Source organism: Rana temporaria, chromosome 13, assembly GCF_905171775.1.
Source record: "Rana temporaria chromosome 13, aRanTem1.1, whole genome shotgun sequence".
In the NCBI taxonomy this organism is placed as follows: Eukaryota; Metazoa; Chordata; class Amphibia; order Anura; family Ranidae; genus Rana; species Rana temporaria.
In genome coordinates this window covers 48,218,386-48,239,537 of record NC_053501.1, presented here as the reverse complement: position 1 = coordinate 48,239,537, position 21,152 = coordinate 48,218,386, and the positions used below count along the sequence as shown (strand labels likewise).

The 21,152-nt window shown below is 45.9% G+C and overlaps 1 protein-coding gene across 9 annotated transcripts in view; it reads right to left on the bottom strand.

Annotated features, from left to right (window-relative positions):
* The window catches only part of PCNX1 (pecanex 1), a 173,874-nt gene extending 153,656 nt beyond the window's left edge, over positions 1–20,218 (bottom strand). For 5 of the 9 annotated variants that reach the window (XM_040333117.1, XM_040333119.1, XM_040333120.1 and 2 more), the window contains exon 1: positions 19,858–20,218. In XM_040333117.1, the coding sequence (XP_040189051.1) occupies positions 19,858–20,010 (153 nt within the window). In that variant the 5' untranslated portion in view covers positions 20,011–20,218. The remainder of the gene's footprint in view (positions 1–19,857) is intronic. The other 4 variants (XM_040333122.1, XM_040333124.1, XM_040333125.1 and 1 more) reach the window with 2 other exon arrangements.
* Between the last annotated feature and the right edge of the window lie 934 nt (positions 20,219–21,152).

The following is a 21,152-nucleotide window of genomic DNA, read 5'->3' as shown; positions in this document are numbered from 1 at the left end:
AGCAGCTACTGAATAGCAGAACAGATCTTAAATTTCTTTGCTGGGAAGGAGACAAATTTGAAATGATCAAGCATAGGAGAGGCAGAGGTTGAAACTCCAGTTTGTAGCCCTTGAAAAGGACACACTGGTCACAAGCATTTGAGATTTCTTGAGATTAGATAGCTGAAAAGGCAGACATGCCCCTGCTCTGACAGGTAGGGGTGCCTTCTCACCGAGAAAAGGGCTCAGAGGTCTACATCCTTAATGAAAGTATGCTCCAAGTATAAACTTAGAGCTGGAGGCCTAAAAAAAGAGCAAAAGGAGCTTTTCCTAGTCTCAGAAGTCAAAGATCTACCTGCAAGCCACCTTTTTCTGGGGAAGAATACCAAACATTCTACCTCAACAAGGTGCTTCTTGCACAGGTGTTGCACCGATGAGCACGTCAGCCAAAGGACGCTTCACATATGGACAGGCGCACATTTCGAAAACAATTTACAGCTGCTTCCTGTTTATATGCACACATTTTACAGCGGTACCTGCACAACAATAAACAGGGTTGGTTTCTGGAGGGTAAAGACTGAAAAAGGCCTTCACAATCCAAGGAATTAAAGGTTCCCGATTGAGCCAATTTTGTTAATTGGGAACAGGATCTGTTCCCCTTTTCTCAGCTTATAGCCCTGGTTCACACTGGGTACGATTTGGAACGATTTGAGATGCGATTTGACATGTCAAATCGCATCTCAAATCGGCGGCAATTGTCGGCAATGGCACTGTCCTAATCAGTGCGACGCCGCATCTGCGATTTCAAAAAGTAGTTCCTGTACTACTTTTTGCGATTTCGGGCCGCGATTTACATTAAATTGTGGCCCAAATCGCGGCCACGAAATCGCGGTAAAATCGCGCATTTTACCGCGATTTTGAATTCGCAGCAGTGTGAACCTAGGCTGAAGAGCAGCATGGCCACTGGTAATTCCCCTGTGTGAGAACACAGAATGACTGGGACAGAATCGGAGACTGGGACAGAATTTTGCCTCCCAATAACAGGAAGTGTCAGAAAAAGGACTTTCATGGCAGAATCATCAGCAATTTTTTTTGGCTTCATACACACTAGCGTTTTTTTATTTCTGCTCCCAGAAATTAAATAGTGTTATCCTATGTGTCCATACACACTACTTTAAACTATTAGCAAGTTTTGAGCTTTAGCATCTAGGAGCAGGAAAAAAAAGTTTTACAAGGGTTTTTTAAAGCGATTTTCGAGCAGAAGAAAAAAAAAAAAAAAGGGGCTGAATGCTCTTAAATTATACCAAAATGCACCCAACAGCATTTTTTGATTTTTTCCCCCCCTTCGGCTACATGCCGTTTTTTTTTTTTATAGGCTCAAAAAAAGCTAGGAAAAAAAGATGCTGGATGAAAAATGCTGATAGCAGCTTCGAATAGCATTTTAGGAGCATTTAGAGGTATTAGCAGGTCAGCACAGTGGTGTTTTTTGATTCAGCTTCGAATAACACAGTGGTGTAGTGGTTAGAACTTTCACCTAGCAGTAAAAAAGGTTAACCAGTTCAAATCCTAACCACAACACCACCTGTCTGGAGTTAGCATGTTCTCCCTGTGTGGTTTTCGGTTTTCCTCTGTGTACTCCGGTTTCCTCCCACACTCCAAAGACATGCTGGTAGGTTAATTGGATCCTGTCTAAATTGGCTCCTTAGATTGTAAGCTCCTTGAGGGTAGGGACTGATGTGAATGTATATTATATTATACAGGATTTATGTAGCGCCAACAGTTTACGCAGCACTTTACAACATTAAAAGGGAGATACAATACAATAAAATACAAGAGGATAAAGAGGGCCCTGCTCCGAAGAGCTTACAATCTAATAGGGTGGGGCAGGGGGTAAAAAAAGTTGTAACTGAGCTGATGGAAGTGGTAAAAGATTAGTTGGAGACATGATGGGCTTCCCTGAAGAGACGAGTTTTCAGAGATCACCTGAAGGTAGCAAGAGTAGGGGATAGCCGGACAGGTTGAGGTAGCGAGTTCCAGAGGATGGGAGAGGCTCCAAAGAATACTAAAACATGCAACATATGTAAAGTGCTGTGTAAATTGACGGCGCTATACAAGTACCTGAAATAATAAGCATTTTACTAGCGTTTTTGCAAAACATGAACTTTTTTTTCTGCTTCTAGAAGCTGCAGCTCAAAAAATGTCGAAAGCCTAATGTAGTGTGCATGGACACATATGATAACACTATTTGGCTTCTAGGAGCAAAAAACAAAAATGCTAATAAAAGCTTCTAGGAGATAAAAAAAAAAAAAAAAAACATTTGTTTGCATGGACCCTTTATGTACAGCAGAAACGCTAATAAAATGACAATGCTCCTAAAATGCTGCTAGAAGCCGCCACAAAAAATACTAATATAAGCATTTTTCATTCAGCGTTTGTTTCTAGTTTTTTTAAGCTTACGAAAACTGCTAGTGTGCATAGAGCCTAAAGAAGGCTGCAGAAATGTCTGAAAAACTTGTAACGCGAGATTTTAGGGATTTGGTGCAAGTTTGCACATTTGCTTTGTGAAGATCCTCACACATTTACTTCCTTAAATTCTGTGACATGTATTCACTATACCCCGTTAATAGGCACTGTTGCGTCACAGAATTCACATTCTGTCTGCCTTTTGAACTACAGAATTGGTAAGTGGCAAGATGTTTTCTTGTTTAGCAAATAAATATTTAATACAGGGCACTCTGATTACACAAAGGCATTACGGAAGCTTTCCTATAGCATATTCATCTTTATACCCAAACACCAGTTTTACACAGACGAGATCCTGAGTAAGCAGGGATTATAATAATCACATTCAAAGCTGGTTAACTAGAGCAACTCTAAAGCCCACAAAAATGTTTCCTGTAAACAAACCAATCAATTCAGTAGATATAGAGCCCTTTCACACTGACAGCAGGGCCGCGTTAACGGTAAAGCGCCGTTATTTTTAACAACGCTTTACTATATAGAGATAGAGAACTCTGGCGCTGTCTGATGGACTGAGGGGGAAAACTGCAGCAGCACCTGTGGATCTGATCCTAACAGAAAAAGGGATAATAATGTGAAGTATGGTAGCTGTGCTGTTGGGGAGGGAAGGGGAAGTGAAAAGGGAATGCGAAGTAAAGGGATCGTGGGTGAACTAAACAGTGAAGAAAAAAAAAAGTGTATCTTATACTACAATGAACAATACAGAAGAAAGTAAACAAACACCTATAATCCTGTAAATATTTAACAGTGAAAATACATAGTAAAATGGCTACTACATATACAAACACCAAAACTAGCATAAAATAAGTGGGGGGGAAAAGTGCAAAACTATCAAAAATCACACGTGTCACAGCTAACAGAGATACTGATCGCAGCTGGGTGAGTGGGCTGATAAAACACCTCCTTCTGACTCCTAAGACAGCTCTCAGCGGCCAATATGTGTCATGGAAAAGAGAAGATATATGCAATGCATATAGCGTGACACTGTGAGGGTACCTCGAACAGGTAAAGATTTGAGTAAATGCACTCACATGAATGAAAGGACAGCGGGCATAAATCCACGAGTGCTGAACTCGTATCCCCCTTAAAGTGTCAGCTATACAGGTGAGAGTGTGATCTGATCCTCATATGTCCAAATGGCAAGGCTCAATGTATCATAGAAGCGCATTAGGAAGAGCGAAAAAAAAAAAAAAAGAGACCATAGCGTGACTCTATATAATGGATACATTTTATAAAAAATAAACTCACATTTAGGTAGTGAAGTAGAATAAAACATCCACGAGCGCCAAACTCATTAAAACTTCAGACTCTGTCTGTACCCGGTGCTCCAATCCCTACGTATCGTCACACCACGTGACTTCATCAGGGGATCGCTATGGTCGCGCTATGGTCTTTTTTCGCTCTTCCTAATGCTTCTATGATACACTTGTGTACAACCAGGGTGCCCATACATGGATCGAAATTTGTCCGGTCCCTGCTGAACCAGCCAAATTTTAATCAATGTATAGCTGGCTTTACTCATCACAAATGAAAAACATCCAAGTGCAGTTGTACATCTCCAAAACAAACGTTTATATGGCTTACAGAACGATGGACAAGCGTGTCGGCTTACAAGCCTACAGTGCCTTGCGAAAGTATTCGGCCCCCTTGAACTTTGCGACCTTTTGCCACATTTCAGGCTTCAAAACATAAAGATATAAAACTGTAATTTTTTTGGAAGAATCAACAACAAGTGGGACACAATCATGAAGTGGAACGAAATTTATTGGATATTTCAAACTTTTTAATAAATAAAGAATTGAAAAATTGGGCATGCAAAATTATTCAGCCCCCTTAAGTTAATACTTTGTAGCTCCACCTTTTGCTGCGATTACAGCTGTAAGTCGCTTGGGGTATGTCTATCAGTTTTGCACATCGAGAGACTGAAATTTTTGCCCATTCCTCCTTGCAAAACCGCTCAAGCTCAGTGAGGTTGGATGGAGAGCGTTTGTGAACAGCAGTTTTCAGTTCTTTCCACAGATTCTCGATTGGATTCAGGTCTGGACTTTGACTTGGCCATTCGAACACCTGGATATGTTTATTTGTGAACCATTCCATTTTAGATTTTGCTTTATGTTTTGGATCATTGTCTTCTTGGAAGACAAATCTCCGTCCCAGTCTAAGGTCTTTTGCAGACTCCATCAGGTTTTCTTCCAGAATGGTCCTGTATTTGGCTCCATCCATCTTCCCATCAATTTTAACCATCTTCCCTGTCCCTGCTGAAGAAAAGCAGGCCCAAACCATGATGCTGCCACCACCATGTTTGACAGTGGGGATGGTGTGTTCAGGGTGATGAGCTGTGTTGTTTTTACGCCAAACATAACGTTTTGCATTGTTGCCAAAAAGTTTGATTTTGGTTTCATCTGACCAGAGCACCTTCTTCCACATGTTTGGTGTGTCTCCCAGGTGGCTTGTGGCAAACTTTAATCGACACTTTTTATGGAAATCTTTAAGAAATGGCTTTCTTCTTGCCACTCTTCCATAAAGGCCAGATTTGTGCAGTATACGACTGATTGTTGTCCTATGGACAGAGTCTCCCACCTCAGCTGTAGATCTCTGCAGTTCATCCATAGTGATCATGGGCCTCTTGGCTGCATCTCTGATCAGTCTTCTCCTTGTATGAGCTGAAAGTTTAGAGGGACGGCCAGGTCTTCGTAGATTTGCAGTGGTCTGATACTCCTTCCATTTCAATATTATCGCTTGCAAAGTGCTCCTTGGGATGTTTAAAGCTTGGGAAATCTTTTATTCAAATCCGGCTTTAAACTTCTCCACAACAGTGTCTCGGACCTGCCTGGTGTGTTCCTTGTTTTTCATTATGCTCTCTGCGCTTTAAACGGACCTCTGAGACTATCACAGTGCAGGTGCATTTATATGGAGACTTGATTACACACAGGTGGATTCTATTTATCATCATTAGTCATTTAGGTCAACATTGGATCATTCAGAGATCCTCACTGAACTTCTGGAGAGAGTTTGCTGCACTGAAGTTAAGGGGCTGAATAATTTTGCACACACAATTTTTCATTTTTTTTTTTGTTAAAAAAGTTTGAAATATCCAATAAATTTCGTTCCACTTCATGATTGTGTCCCACTTGTTGTTGATTCTTCAAAACAAAATTACAGTTTTATATCTTTATGTTTGAAGCCTGAAATGTGGCAAAAGGTCGCAAAGATCAAGGGGGCCGAATACTTTCGCAAGGCACTGTATGTGAACTACGCCAATTCAGCCTAAAAAAAAAAAAAAATAAAAAACATGAATGGTATTTCACTTTACGGGCATTTGGTTTAGCTCTGGAAACGGAGGCCTTTTCACAAGTAGAAAATCATTCTTTAGATTCTTCCTGGCAACTACATTTAACAATGACCTTCCAAGAATGGGATTAAAAAACAATACTCAGAACTATTACAAGTTCAAGGAAATCCACCGGCAGTGTGGTGTGGTTTATATTTCAGAGAAGATCTCTAAATCATAAGGAAACAGCACACATTTTTCTATACAACACTGAAGAATCACAACAGAACAACAAAAACAAGACAATATGATCACTGCAATTCAGCCCATCTCCTAATGGCTCATGTACACAAAATTGTCGTGAACGCGCTGGCTTCTCGGCTCTTTCATTGGATGATTGATAGCAGCGCAGCCATTGACGTGGCGTGCTGGGGGCGGGGCCAAGTGATTGAGCACGCCCGCAAGCTAACCCCCTTGGGAGAGCGCCTCCCAGAAGGGGGTTAGGTCTTGCGGGGAGGAGCCGAGACAGCCGCCGAGAGACCCCAGAAGATGAGGACCGGGGCCACTCTGTGCAAAACGAGCTGCACAGAGGAGGCAAGTATGATATTTTTTATTTAAAGCGGGGGTTCACCCTATGAACGGAATTTTTTTTTTTTTTTCTACTACCATACAATCAGGCATTGTAGCGCGAGCTACAGTATGCCTGTCCTGATTTTTTTACCCCCGTACTCACCTTGTAATCGTTCATCGAAGAAATGGAATGGGCGTGCCTATGGAGACGGAGGATGATTGACGGCCGGCTCTGGCGCGTCACGCTTCTCCGGAAATAGCCGAAATAGGCTTGGCTCTTCACGGCGCCTGCGCATAGCCTGTGTGCAGGCGCCGTGAAGAGCCGAGACCTACTCCGGCTGTCTTCGGGGAGAGTGACGTGCCAGGGTCGGCCGTCAATCATCCTCCCTCTCCATAGGCACGCCCATTCCCCGCGGGAGCTGAAATCTACGATGTCAGATTACAAGGTGAGTCCGGGGTTAAAAAAATCGGGACAGGCATACTGTAGCTCGCGCTACAATGCCTGTCTCGATGGTAAAATCATGTGGGTGAGGGTGAACCACCGCTTTAAATAACAAACCTTTACAACCCCTTTAACCACTTCAGTGTTTTACTTTTTGCTATAATAAATATTCCCACACACAAAAAAAAAAAAAAAAATCTGCAGTTTAGTCTGATATATATTCTACATATTTTTGGTTACCAGTTTAGATTTGCAAAGGCGATTTGGTGCTAGAATTATTGCTCTCGCTATAATGTTTGAGGCTTTACCTTATGTGCGGTGTTAACACAGTTTGCATATGTATGCACAACATAGGTATACGTTTGAGTGTGGGCTAGGGGGGAAAAGGGGCACTAACAAAAAAAAAAAAAAAAAAAAGTATTTTATTTAAATTTGTCACTTTTATTGGCATCACAAGGAATGAACTTGTTGATAAAATGTGCAGTGACAGGACTTTTTTCTGATATATCTGGTATCTATTAGACAAAGCTCTCCTCTACCCTTTAAAAGCATCTGATCAAACTGAGATCGGTTTGACCAGATGCTTTTACAAGCCAGCAACGGCTTGTTTAAATCTGAGCAAAACCCAAAGTGACAAAATCCTCATCACTTCCGGTTTCTTAGACCATAAGGCTGTTCAGGTCCTCGGTCATCTCTATGGTAAGGCTTCAGCCCTGAAATCCCCAGTGAGGAGCCAAGTAAGGTGGTGGGGGGGGGGAAGCTTTTACTTTATTTAGCATCGCTGGCAAAAAAATAATAAGGATACCTGGGTCATGACTGCAGCTGCAACCTTGGTCCCCTTTACAGGCGCTTTCAAACTGTCCATAAAACGCTGAGCGCTTTTGTAGCGATTTTCTGGCATTTGCGGTGCAACCTTTTAAAGGACACGTAGCTCAAAAACTTCAACAACCATTTTGAGGACGGCTTTTCAGGGGCTTTACAGGCACTTTCCATTCATTTCAATGAAGGAGCGTTTTTGAGGTGCTTTTCTTTAGCGCTCTAAACCTGCTCTAAAGATGCTGCATTCCGGATTTTTTTCAGGGTACTGCCAGCGCACCTCCCAGCGTGAAAGCATTTTTCGCGAGCTTTTAAGGCGTTTTTTTTTTAAACCACTTCCGGACTGCCGCATGCCGATATACTGTTTGAAGAGGGACATTTTTGTTATGGCAGCAGCTAGCTGCCATAACCCTGGTATCCTCCTCTTCAGCCGGCGATCCAGTTTCCGATAATAGTGGTCTCTGCAACAGATTTGCCGCAAGGGGAGGCCCTCTCCCGTGCCCTCCGCCACTTAACGGAGCCATCAGCGGAGGCGATCGGGTCCTTCTGGTGGCTGGGTATGGAGACAATTCTAGCCTCTTAATTCTAACCTCCTCTGTAACTCAAAACATGCAACCTGTATCATTTTTTTAAACGTCGCCTGTGGAGATTTTTAAGGGTAAAAGTTTGCCGCCATTCCACGAGTGGGCGCAATTTACTCGGCGCAACATTATCTTTCACAACAATAATATAATAAAAATGCGCTTGCAAGACCACTGTGCAAATACGGTGTGATAAAATATTTCGACGCCAGCCATTTTATTCTCTAGGGTGTTAGAAAAAGAATTGATAATATTTGGGGGTTCAAAGTAATTTTCTAGCAAGAAAAAAATGTTTTTGACTTGTAAACAACCACTCTCAGAAAGATGCTTGGTACTTAAGTGGTTAAACGCCAAAAGCGCTTGAAAACTCCTCAGTGTGAAAGGGGTCTAACCACTTCAACCCAAAAATGTCCTATTGGCAGATAGTGGTTTACCTGTTCCCACCTGGCCTATGGCAAGATGACGCCGCAGGAACCTCTAGTCGATCTGGGTGGACGTTATACGACATCAAAATAAAAAATATAAAACAAAACGAGACAGGCTGTCAGGATTGATCAATTTTCAAATATATACCATAGTTTGTGGACTCCAACTTTCCTACAGACTAAATAATTAACTGATTTGGGTTATTTTCACCAAAGAAATGTAGTAGAATAAATTTTGGCCTAAATTCATGAAGAAAGATTAACAACATTTTAGAACACAAAACTTTCATCCTTTTTCCATTTAGCAAAAAATAAAAAACCCAGTGGAGATTAAAAAAAAGCTCTATTTGTGTGAACAAAATTATAAAATATTCATATGGGTACAGTGTTGCAAGACCCCACAATTGTCAAAGTGTGACAGTGCTGAAAGCTAAAAATTGGCCTGGGCAGGAAGGGGATAAAAGTACCCGGTATTGAAGTGGTTAAATCTTTTTGTTTTGGATAGAGTGAAATGGGACAGAAAGTGGTGCAGGAAAAGTGCATTCCATGAGTGTCCCACACCACATGTGAAAATGTTGCCCTTGCAGAACATGCACCTTGTTAATGGTTAATGGCACCCCCAAACATTTTGCAAAAGCAACACAATCTGAAAAAGTAGTCCTTTATCTGCATTTTGAACATTTGGCCATCCATTGAAAAATGAAATGACTGTTATAAAAATAATGTAAAGGACCGCACTGGAACACATGTGCACCCGTGTCAACTGTGTCCTTACTGCCACCAATATATGCAGTAGTGTGGCTGCAGGGGGGTTTTACATAGACTGCAGCCACCAGAAGGGTGTGTGAATCCGACAAGATTGATTGTCGGCTGTCTTGTCAACTGTCCAGTTTTGACCCGAACAGTCTGGGTTTGGACATATGTGCCCGGATTTTAAGATGCCTGAAACCCGGGCACATATAGCAGCAGTTCAACCTTGAGTGGCATATCCCCATTCACATGCCCACCATCAGTGTTACACATTACTGCCTGTGCACTCCGCCTCCGAGCCAAGCTCAGCGATGGGCAGCAGGCGTACCTATTCAGCCTGCGATTGGCTGAATATGTCCCCTGCGAGCGGCGAACACAAGGGTCTGTGATTGGCCCGGTGGACCTGGTCACATGTGGAGGCAGGGCTGGACCGTGGGTGAGCCCCCTGAGGTCCTGCCTCCTTGCCTGGCGTGTGCTCTGCTGTGTCTCCTCAAGTCCTCACTAAGGTATCTTTCTCATTTTCCCTCCCTCCCCCCCCCCCCCTCTCTCGTCAGCCACTTCCTCCCCCCCCCCTCTCTCGTCAGCCACTTCCTCCCTCCCCCCCCCTCTCTCTCGTCAGCCACTTCCTCCCCCCCCCTCTCTGGTCAGCCACTTCCTCCCCCCTCCCTCTCTCGTCAGCCACTTCCTCCCCCCCCCCCTCTCTCGTCAGCCACTTCCTCCCCCCCCCCCTCTCGTCAGCCACTTCCCCCCCCCCCCTCTCGTCAGCCACTTCCCCCCCCCCCCTCTCTCGTCAGCCACTTCCTCCCCCCCCCCCTCTCGTCAGCCACTTCCCCCCCCCTCTCTCGTCAGCCACTTCCTCCCCCCCCCTCTCGTCAGCCACTTCCTCCCCCCCCCTCTCTCGTCAGCCACTTCCTCCCCCCCCCTCTCTCGTCAGCCACTTCCTCCCCCCCCTCTCTCGTCAGCCACTTCCTCCCCCCCCCCTCTCTCGTCAGCCACTTCCTCCCCCCCCCCTCTCTCGTCAGCCACTTCCTCCCCCCCCCCCCTCTCTCGTCAGCCACTTCCTCCCCCCCCCCTCTCTCGTCAGCCACTTCCTCCCCCCCCCCCTCTCTCGTCAGCCACTTCCTCCCCCCCCCCCTCTCTCGTCAGCCACTTCCTCCCCCCCCCTCTCTCGTCAGCCACTTCCTCCCCCCCCCTCTCTCGTCAGCCACTTCCCCCCCCCTCTCTCGTCAGCCACTTCCCCCCCCCCCCTCTCTCGTCAGCCACTTCCCCCCCCCTCTCTCGTCAGCCACTCCCCCCCCCCCCTCTCTCGTCAGCCACTTCCCCCCCCCCCCTCTCTCGTCAGCCACTTCCTCCCCCCCCCTCTCTCGTCAGCCACTTCCTCCCCCCCCCCCTCTCTCGTCAGCCACTTCCTCCCCCCCCCCCTCTCTCGTCAGCCACTTCCTCCCCCCCCCCCTCTCTCGTCAGCCACTTCCTCCCCCCCCCCTCTCTCGTCAGCCACTTCCTCCCCCCCCCCTCTCTCGTCAGCCACTTCCTCCCCCTCCCTCTCTCGTCAGCCACTTCCTCCCCCTCCCTCTCTCGTCAGCCACTTCCTCCCCCCCCCCCCTCTCGTCAGCCACTTCCTCCCCTCTCTCGTCAGCCACTTCCTCCCCCCCCCCTCTCTCGTCAGCCACTTCCTCCCCCCCCCCTCTCTCGTCAGCCACTTCCTCCCCCCCCCTCTCTCGTCAGCCACTTCCTCCCCCTCTCTCGTCAGCCACTTCCTCCCCCTCTCTCGTCAGCCACTTCCTCCCCCTCCCTCTCTCGTCAGCCACTTCCTCCCCCTCCCTCTCTCGTCAGCCACTTCCTCCCCCTCCCTCTCTCGTCAGCCACTTCCTCCCCCTCCCTCTCTCGTCAGCCACTTCCTCCCCCTCCCTCTCTTGTCCGCTACTTCCTCCCCCTCCCTCTCTCGTCAGCCACTTCCTCCCCCTCCCTCTCTCGTCAGCCACTTCCTCCCCCTCCCTCTCTCGTCAGCCACTTCCTCCCCCTCCCTCTCTCGTCAGCCACTTCCTCCCCCCCCCTCTCTCGTCAGCCACTTCCTCCCCCTCCCTCTCTCGTCAGCCACTTCCTCCCCCTCCCTCTCTCGTCAGCCACTTCCTCCCCCTCCCTCTCTCGTCAGCCACTTCCTCCCCCTCCCTCTCTCGTCAGCCACTTCCTCCCCCTCCCTCTCTCGTCAGCCACTTCCTCCCCCTCCCTCTCTCGTCAGCCACTTCCTCCCCCTCCCTCTCTCGTCAGCCACTTCCTCCCCCTCCCTCTCTCGTCAGCCACTTCCTCCCCCTCCCTCTCTCGTCAGCCACTTCCTCCCCCTCCCTCTCTCGTCAGCCACTTCCTCCCCCTCCCTCTCTCGTCAGCCACTTCCTCCCCCTCCCTCTCTCGTCAGCCACTTCCTCCCCCTCCCTCTCTCGTCAGCCACTTCCTCCCCCTCCCTCTCTTGTCAGCTACTTCCTCCCCCTCCCTCTCTTGTCCGCTACTTCCTCCCCCTCCCTCTCATCAGCTACTTCCTCCCCCTCCCTCTCGTCAGCCACTTCCTCCCCCTCCCTCTCGTCAGCTACTTCCTCCCCCTCCCTCTCGTCAGCTACTTCCTCCCCCTCCCTCTCTTGTCAGCTACTTCCTCCCCCTCCCTCTCTTGTCCGCTACTTCCTCCCCCTCCCTCTCGTCAGCTACTTCCTCCCCCTCCCTCTCGTCAGCTACTTCCTCCCCCTCCCTCTCGTCAGCTACTTCCTCCCCCTCCCTCTCGTCAGCTACTTCCTCCCCCTCCCTCTCGTCAGCTACTTCCTCCCCCTCCCTCTCGTCAGCTACTTCCTCCCCCTCCCTCTCGTCAGCTACTTCCTCCCCCTCCCTCTCGTCAGCTACTTCCTCCCCCTCCCTCTCTTGTCAGCTACTTCCTCCCCCTCCCTCTCTTGTCAGCTACTTCCTCCCCCTTCCTCTCTTGTCCGCTACTTCCTCCCCCTCCCTCTCTTGTCCGCTACTTCCTCCCCCTCCCTCTCTTGTCCGCTACTTCCTCCCCCTCCCTCTCGTCAGCTACTTCCTCCCCCTCCCTCTCGTCAGCTACTTCCTCCCCCTCCCTCTCGTCAGCTACTTCCTCCCCCTCCCTCTCGTCAGCTACTTCCTCCCCCTCCCTCTCGTCAGCTACTTCCTCCCCCTCCCTCTCTTCTGCCTCCTCCAGTCCTATAATGTATACTACAACAAAAAAAAAAAAAATTGCCAGGCACAAGTGTTCGTGTTTGGCTTGAAGAACAGGTGGCAACCCTAAGATCAAGCAACATCCATTTGCTGATAACCCTTTCCAGCTAATGACCCACAAGTGACATGTAACCATCAATTTCGGGGGGTGCTAGTGTCACTTCTCCCAGCCAACAAGCATGTATACCATATAACCCTGTGCTCACAAAGCAAAGGCGGACTTGCTTTGGGCTACAGCCATGTTCAGACATCTTACTATGCAATACTGCTTATCCTATCTAAAGTAGGACGTCGGCCAAAAATCTAAATCATCCTGGGATTAGTACATAGCAATTAATAAATGTTCATATTATGCCTATGTATCAATTAGTGGCTGTAACTTTGTATTTACCCGTTGATCCTGCCTGTTTACAGCTCTTCTGTTAGACTTACAGTTTTAAGCCTGCCAATGCCATCTTGCCACACTTGAATTCTAGATTGCCTCATTCTAGCATACCTCGAGCAGCTAAACCCCTGAAACCCCAATAAGTCCTGGAATGTTACAAGTTGTATCGTTTTCCTGTGTTACTACAAATGCTGTGCCAGTCTACGACATCTATTGCTAATCTCCTCTCTTGGAACACATGATGCCTAGCAACACTAAATAAAAAAAGTCCACTATTTCTAAGTTACTTTGTGTAATTTTTCAACCAGTTTTAGCACCTAAAGAAAAGCCGACCATGACAGAATTTTAGAGCAATCATCTTAAAGGAGAAGTCCAGCCAAAGCTTGTTAGGCTGGGCTTCTTCCTATGGATCAAAGGAGAGCAATTCGTTATGCACTCCTGCGACTTGTTTTCAGCAGAGAGTGGGCTGAAGTCCGCTCTCTGCTGAATTTACAGAAATCAGTCCAGGCACTGCATCATCACGACAAAGTCTGGACCCGCCAGGTGCCTGGACTTATACCCGTCACAGCGAGTCGCTGAGAGCCTGAAATGGCCGCTCCCCACCCCTCCACAGCTCAGCACTCCATTGATCGCAGGGGGGGGGGCAAAAGTGAGAGAACCCAAGTGTGGTTCGGGGGGGAAAAAAAATGTGTATACATTGTTTTCCTGTACGGTTTAGGAGATATTCCCCTCGCAATGCACCACTGATTGCAGCGGCGCAGGGGGGAATCCACGGCGAAAGGACCGGCAGCCGCCGGACCTTTGCCGAATTAAAATCTCCCGCGCGCACGCGTGACGTCATCGCCGCTCCAGCCAATCACATCGCTGGAGCGGCGATACCCGGAAGACACGCCGGAGCAAGATGACATCTCGCTCGGCGTGGACCAGGTAAGTGTTCTTCACCTCGTTCCGAGGCAAGTATTTCATAATCAGCCAGTATGCGGTGCATACTAGCTGATTATGCCTTTTGCCTTGCAGGTTTGAAAAAAAAATGTTTATGCGGTTTACAACCGCTTTAATAAAGATTTTAAAAGTACCATTCAGCTCCAGTTTATAATTGTTGAAAGCAGATAATGGGAGTAGTAATTTTAACTTTAAGTTGCTAGAACTTCTTGAAGCTTGCTGAAGCCTTCTAGCAGCTTGCCTTAAGTGGCAATCAACACTCACTAGAATCGGTGTTCAATATTTACAAACTGGGAGCTGAATGGTACTGTAAAAGCTTCAGCAAAGCTTGCTGAAAGTTCTACAAATACTTTGCTAAAGCTTGCGGTTCACACTGCTCTTATACAAGCTGAAGCCCAAAAGACAGCTCTAGCTGTCTGAAAAAAAAATGATAAAAATGTACAGTGCTGCCCGAGTAATTGTCATTCAGCCCCGTGTCACACTATAAATTGCACAGGAATGCGCAACGCATTCCTGTGCAATTCACATACGATTCAGTTTGATGTAAATTGAGCCCATTTATTTTGAAGGGGCTCTAATCGCACTGTATCACGCGAAAATCGGTGCATGCACTACTTTTGGAAACGCACTGCAACAGGATCACATGGTACTTTTGCAATGCAATCGGATGCAGGCAAACGCACTATGTTATCGACCTGAGTTTGGGGTGTGATTAACCACTTGCTTACTGGGCACTAAACCCCCTTCCTACCCAGCCCAATTTTCAGCTTTCAGCGCTGACACTCTTTGAATGACAATTGCGTGGTCTTGCAACACTGTACCTAAATGACATTTTTATCATTTTTCCCCCACAAATAGAACTTTCTTTTGGTGGTATTTAACCACTTGCCTACTGGCACTTAAACCACCCCCCCCCCCCCCCCCAGGCCAATTTTCAGCGCTCTCACACTTTGAATGACAATTGCAATCATGCAACAATGTACCCAAATTTTTTTTTGCCTTTGTTCATAAAAAAAAGAGATTTCTTTTGGTGGCATTTAATCTCCTTCATTGATGTACGTTGATGAGGCGACACTGGTGGGTGATACTGATGAGGTGGCACTCGTGGGCACAAATGAGGCAGCAGTGGCTCACTATTCAGGCCTGCTGTCCCTTTAAAAGCAGCCGGTAATTATTTATTTTTTCTGCCTACGACGTGAGCAGAGAAAGTGCAGATTACTGATCTTTTGTTTACATCACGTGATCAGCTGTCATTGACTCCTAAACCTTGTGGGCAGTAATCCCAGAAGAGTTTAAGCGGTTCTAGCTGCAAAGGGTGGGCCAACTCAATATTGAACCCTACGGACTAAGACTGGGAGGCCATTAAAGTACACGCGTGTAAGGCTAAATTCACACTGCTGCAAATTCAAAAAATGCGCGATTTTACCATGATTTCAGGGAATGCCAATCTATAGAGCTAAATTTGCATCGCACATGGATCAAACTCGCACAGGACCCTTTTTTACCGCAGTTTAGATTCGCACTGCACTGATGTGAACTGCACTAATGGAAAACAATGTTATTTTAATGACTTGCGAATCTGAGAAATCGCAACGGCTCAAATTCGCAGCGGTGTAAACCAGGCTTAAAAGGCAGGCGTCCCAATACTTTTGGTAATCTAGTGTACATGTAACTATATGATGATTAAGTTACGACATGTTACATAGTTAATCTGGTTGGAAAAAAAAAAAGTCCATCAAGCCACAGAAAAAAAAAACACAAATCAAGAACCTCAACATACACCAATACCCACAGTTGATCCACAAGGAGAAAAAACAAAAACACACCTTCCTGAAGCCACAAGAGACAATCCAATAGATATTCCCTGGATACATTTTTGCCCATAAGCGTTAGTATCCAGTTACATTACGTACATTTAGAAAAGAATCCAGGCCTTTTTTTAAAACAAAAAAATAAATAAATCTACTGAGCCGCCCAGTCTACTTTAATGGCCTCCCAGTCTTAGTCCGTAGGGTTCAATATTGAGTTGGCCCACCCTTTGCAGCTAGAACCGCTTAAACTCTTCTGGGATTACTGCCCACAGAAGCAAAGAGTGTCCTTTGTCCTCTCTAATGACCTTAACCACTTAAGGACCGCCTCCTGCACATATACATTGGCAGAATGGCACGGCTGGGCATATGTACGTACAGGTACGTCCTGTACTAGTACCCAGCCGTGGGTCGCGGCGCGCTCCCGCGACCCGGTCCGAAGCTCCGGGACCAGCGGACCCGATCGCCGCCGGACACCCGCGATCGGTCCCCGGAGCTGAAGAACAGGGAGAGCCATGTGTAAACACAGCTTCCCCTTTCTTCACTGTGGCGGCTGCATCGATCGTGTCATCCCTGTTATAGGAGGACACAATCGATGACGTCACACCTACAGCCACACCCTCCTACAGTTGTAAACACACTTTAGGGAACACATAACCCCATCAGCGCCCCCTTGTGGTTAACTCCCAAACTGCAACTGTCATTTTCACAACAAACAATGCATTTTAAATGCATTTTTTGCTGTGAAAATTACAATGGTCCCAAAAATGTGTCAAAATTGTCCGGAGTGTCCGCCATAATGTCGCAGTCACAAAAAAAAAAAAAAAAAAACGCGGATCGCCACCATTAGTAGTAAAAAAAAAAAAAAAATTAAATACAAATTTAATAAAATTATCCCCTATTTTGTAAACGCTATAAATTTTGCGCAAACCAACCAATAAACGCTTATTGCAATTTTTTTACCATAAATAGGTAGAAGAATACGTATTGGCCTAAACTGAGTAAAAAAAAAAAATATTTTATATATTTTTGGGGGATATTATAGCAAAAAGTAAAAAATATTGCAAAATTGTCGCTCTATTTTTGTTTATAGCGCAAAAAATAAAAACCGCAGAGGTGATCAAATACCACCAAAAGAAAGCTCTATTTGTGGGGAAAAAAAAGGACGCCAATTTTGTTTGGGAGCCACGTCGCACGACCGCGCAATTGTCAGTTAAAGCGACGCAGTGCGGAATCGCAAAAAGGGGCAAGGTCCTTTAGCTGCATTTTGGTCCGGGTCTTAAGTGGTTAAAGTGAATAATTCAACACCAAGTTCACAACATTAAAATACAGGATTTACATAGCACTGACAGTTTATGAAGCACTTTACAATAAAAAGAGAAAGTGCAGTTCTAATACAAGAGGGTTGCGACCATGTATGCATTGATGTGTTGATCTTATCCCTCAATCTCCTCTTCTCGAGAGAATAAATTCAGTTCAGCAAGTCTTTCCTCATAGCAAACAAAGACTGAAAATTTAGAAAAATTAACTGCTAAAGATTTGAGAAGAATCAAAACGTAAAGCTACCAGGAACCCATTATCCTCCAGTGCCGTCATTTTCCAGAACAGAAACCTACCTTGTAGTGCCCAGAAGTACAAGGTATTATTCAGTGCTCAGAGACACGGCCAAGGTAAGGAAGACTGAAACCCGACCACCACAGAACAAGACACACAAGTTGAAACGTCAAGCCTGGGCCCAGAAATAACTGAACACAGCTTTTTCAAAGGTTTTATGGACTGATGAGATAAGAGCAACTCCTGATGGACCAGATGGATGGGCCTGTGGATGGATCAGTAATGGGCACAGAGCTCCACTTCCACTCAGATGTCAGCAAGGTGGAGGTGGGATACTGGTATGGGTTGGTATTGGTAAAGATGAGCTAGTTGGACCTTTTTGGGTTGAAGATGGACTTAAAAATCAACTCCCAAACCTACTGCCAGTTTTTAGAAGACACTTTCTTCAAGCAGCTGTACAGGAAAAAGTCTGTATCTTTCAAGAAGACCCCGATATTTGTGCAGGACAATGGTCCAAAGCATTTATTGAAGTACTCCACTGCGTGACTAGCCAGTAAAGGACCTAAAGATGAAAGAATGACATAGCCCCCTTCCTCACCTGACCCAAAACCTATTGAGAACTTGTGAGCCCTTCTTAAACAAGAGATTTACGGTGAAGGAAAACAGTACACCTCTTTGAACTGTGTCTGGGAGGCTGTGGTTGCTGCTGCACAAAAAGTTGATCTTTTAGGCCCCATGCACACGAGACGCTGGTAAACTCGAGTTCAGAGGCATTTGGGCATTTTTTTCAACTGCCCCTGAACACATTTAGGCTGGGTTCACACTACTACACTACTTTCATCATACTTTGCTCTGTGTTCAATGTTTCCCTATGAGAGCGTCTTGTAGCGTCCTACACAAGTCGGTCCGACTTTGAAAATGCTCCCTGTACTACTTTTGGTCCTACATTGATCCTACTTCAGGCCCATTGAATATCATTGAAGTCGGACCAAAGTAGTATCCTGTTCATGAAAGTAGGATGGATGTAGGACCAATGTAGGATAAATGTAGGACCAATGTAGCAGAGCAAAGTAGGATGAAAGTAGTGTAGTAGTGTGAACCCAGCCAAAATGTTATCCTATGTGTCTATGCACACATTCACGTTTTTTTTTTTCCATTTTTAAGCAGTTGGGTATAGGCTCGTTTTTTCAGACGCAAACGTTTTTGCGTTTCAAAGCTTTGTGAGGGTCTACAATGTCTTTGTTATGAACGCCGATAGCCGCAAACGCGGTAAAACGCTGCTAAACGCGGCAAACGCATTTGCTTCTCGTGTGCATTGGGCCTAACAGATCAAGAAACTGACAGACTCCATGAATGGAAGGCTTATGACTGTTATTGAAAAGAAGGGAGCCTATATTGTTCACCGATTTTATTTTTTAAATGTCAGAAATGTTTATTTGTAAATTTTGAGGTGTTTGTTTATCTCTCACTTTAACAGATGAAAAGCAAGTGAGAAACTTTCATTTTTCATTTAGTTTCATTTAGTTGCCCAATAATTCTGCACACACAGATATTCTCCCAAGAAAGCCAAAACCTCACTTTTGGGCAAAGGGGGCAGATCCGCTCAGTGGGGAACCCTTTGATCCCTCCTGTATTGAATTGTATTGTAACTGTACTGTCTTCCCTGATGTTGTAAAGCGCTGCGCAAACTGTTGGCGCTATATAAATCCTGTATAATAATATTATTAATCTCCACTGAACCAGCAGATGACAGGTTCATCTCTTCTCACTGAGCAGGAAGGGACCTGTCTGAGCCATGCTGATTTCTATGGGTTGATCCCATTCGATCCGCCAGACGGATGGCGAACATATCGACATCTGTCTGTCTTGAGCGGATCGGTTGGCAGATGGGTATCAGTGGACCCATCTCCGCTGTAATCCGCCTGCCCATAGGAGTCAATAGATGGCCCGCTCAGATATTATTTAGGATTTTTATAACGCCAACAGTTTATGTAGTGCTTTACAATATTAAAAAAAAAGTGATTTCTCGGCAAATAAAAGCACAGAGACATGGATGGATGGGGGTGTCTGCTTTGAATATTGGTGCTCAGATACAGGGAAAAACCACTTTAATTATATGATGATTACATGATTTGTGCATATAAACATAGAAGTCTGTATCTAAGTATATAGGTGTGTGTATATATATATATATATATATATATATATATATATATATATATATATATATATATATATATGTATGTATATGTGTTTGTGTGTGTCTCTCTAAGTATATGTATGTGATGATTATGTTATGACATGTGTGTATATAGATGTATCTCACTATGTATAATGTTATGATATATATATAAACAATTTAAAAAAAAAAATATTTGATGATGTTATGCCACATCCAAGACAAAGCTATGGTGTAAAGTCTGATCCCCCCCCTCCTTGGATCTCCAGCCTGAGGTATGCCTCCCTCCCCCATAGCCTGTCAGTCTCTTGCCCCCTGGCAGTGCCCCCCCAGCAGTAAGGCACCCAGTGTGGAGATGGCAGTACACAGAAGGGAAGGCCTATAGAGCAGACAAGATGGAGGGAGCTGTGTACACTCACCATGTAGAGGGTGAAGGGGAAGCAGAGCAGGAAGAGCCATATGTAGAGGTGCAGGGTGTTGACAAAGGTGCTCTGGTGGGGGTCGTAGTACCAGCCCCCGGTGATGGAAGCCCACACTCCCTGCCGAAGGATTTGCAGCGTCTGAGAGCCCATGGTCCTCCGTGTTACCCCCTCCGGGCCGCTTTCACCTTCCCGTCCGAAGAAGAATAGGGACACGGCGTTGATAGACAGGCCCGGGCGGCCTCACAGCGGCCATTTTATCCCCTCTCACCCCCGGAGGAAGCTCGGGTCCTCCAGCGACGAGCGGCCTGAGCACTCAGCGCTCGGTCTCTCCTCAGTACGACCATAGAGCTCGGGCTAGAGCGTCTCCAGCACCCAGCGGAGGGCTAGCAGGAGATATTAGCGCCACCTAGTGTAAGAGGCCGGAAAGTAATATCTGTTATCTGTTGTAATATTGGTTCACCCATCGCACTTCTACTGAAAAGGAAACTGATACATCATTCATTCTTTTTTGAATGAATTATTTTTGTTTACTAAAGTAAATAAACGTTTGTTTACATTTTACAAATAGTGATAGTCATTTACACTTGCTTCAACTGAAAGCACCTGTCGCTTCAGCATGCTTTTTCATGTGCTTTTGATGCTTCAAGTGGTGGTCCACCCAAAAAAATAAAAAAAATAACTAACAAGGCTCAAAAAAAAATAAAAAAATTATACTTACAAGAAATTGCTGTTACTAGGCAGATCGTCCTAATCTGCCTCTTCCTCTTCTGCGGTGAGGTTCTGTGTTCTCCTCCTCGCGTTGCCTCCTGGGAAATGCATCTTCTGGGACACACCGGACGGTGTTCCCATTCCCAACGAGCCGCACGACTCGCGCATGTGCAGTAGGAAACGGGCAGTGAAGCCGTAAGGCTTCACTGCCTGTTGCCCTTAGTGAGGATGGCAGCGCCGGGACCCGGTCCGAGGGACAGATCTGCCTCAGGTGACCGACATCGCGGGCAACCTGGACAGGTAAGTGTGCTTATTAAAATCCAGCAGCTACAGTGTTTTTTGTTTTTTTTTACCGCCAGACCTCCGCTTACAGTGATTCTTTTTTTAGGAGCTTGAATGAAGCTTGGCAAATACCCTGTGTGTATGTTAATTTTTGATTTATTTTAAAGGGGCCCAGTAGATCCCCAGCTCAGTAGAACCTCCAATCAGCAGATCCCCAGCTCATTGGTACCTTTATTCAGCAGATCCCCAGTTCATTGGTACCCTCATTCAGCAGATCCCCAGCTCATTGGTACCATCATTCA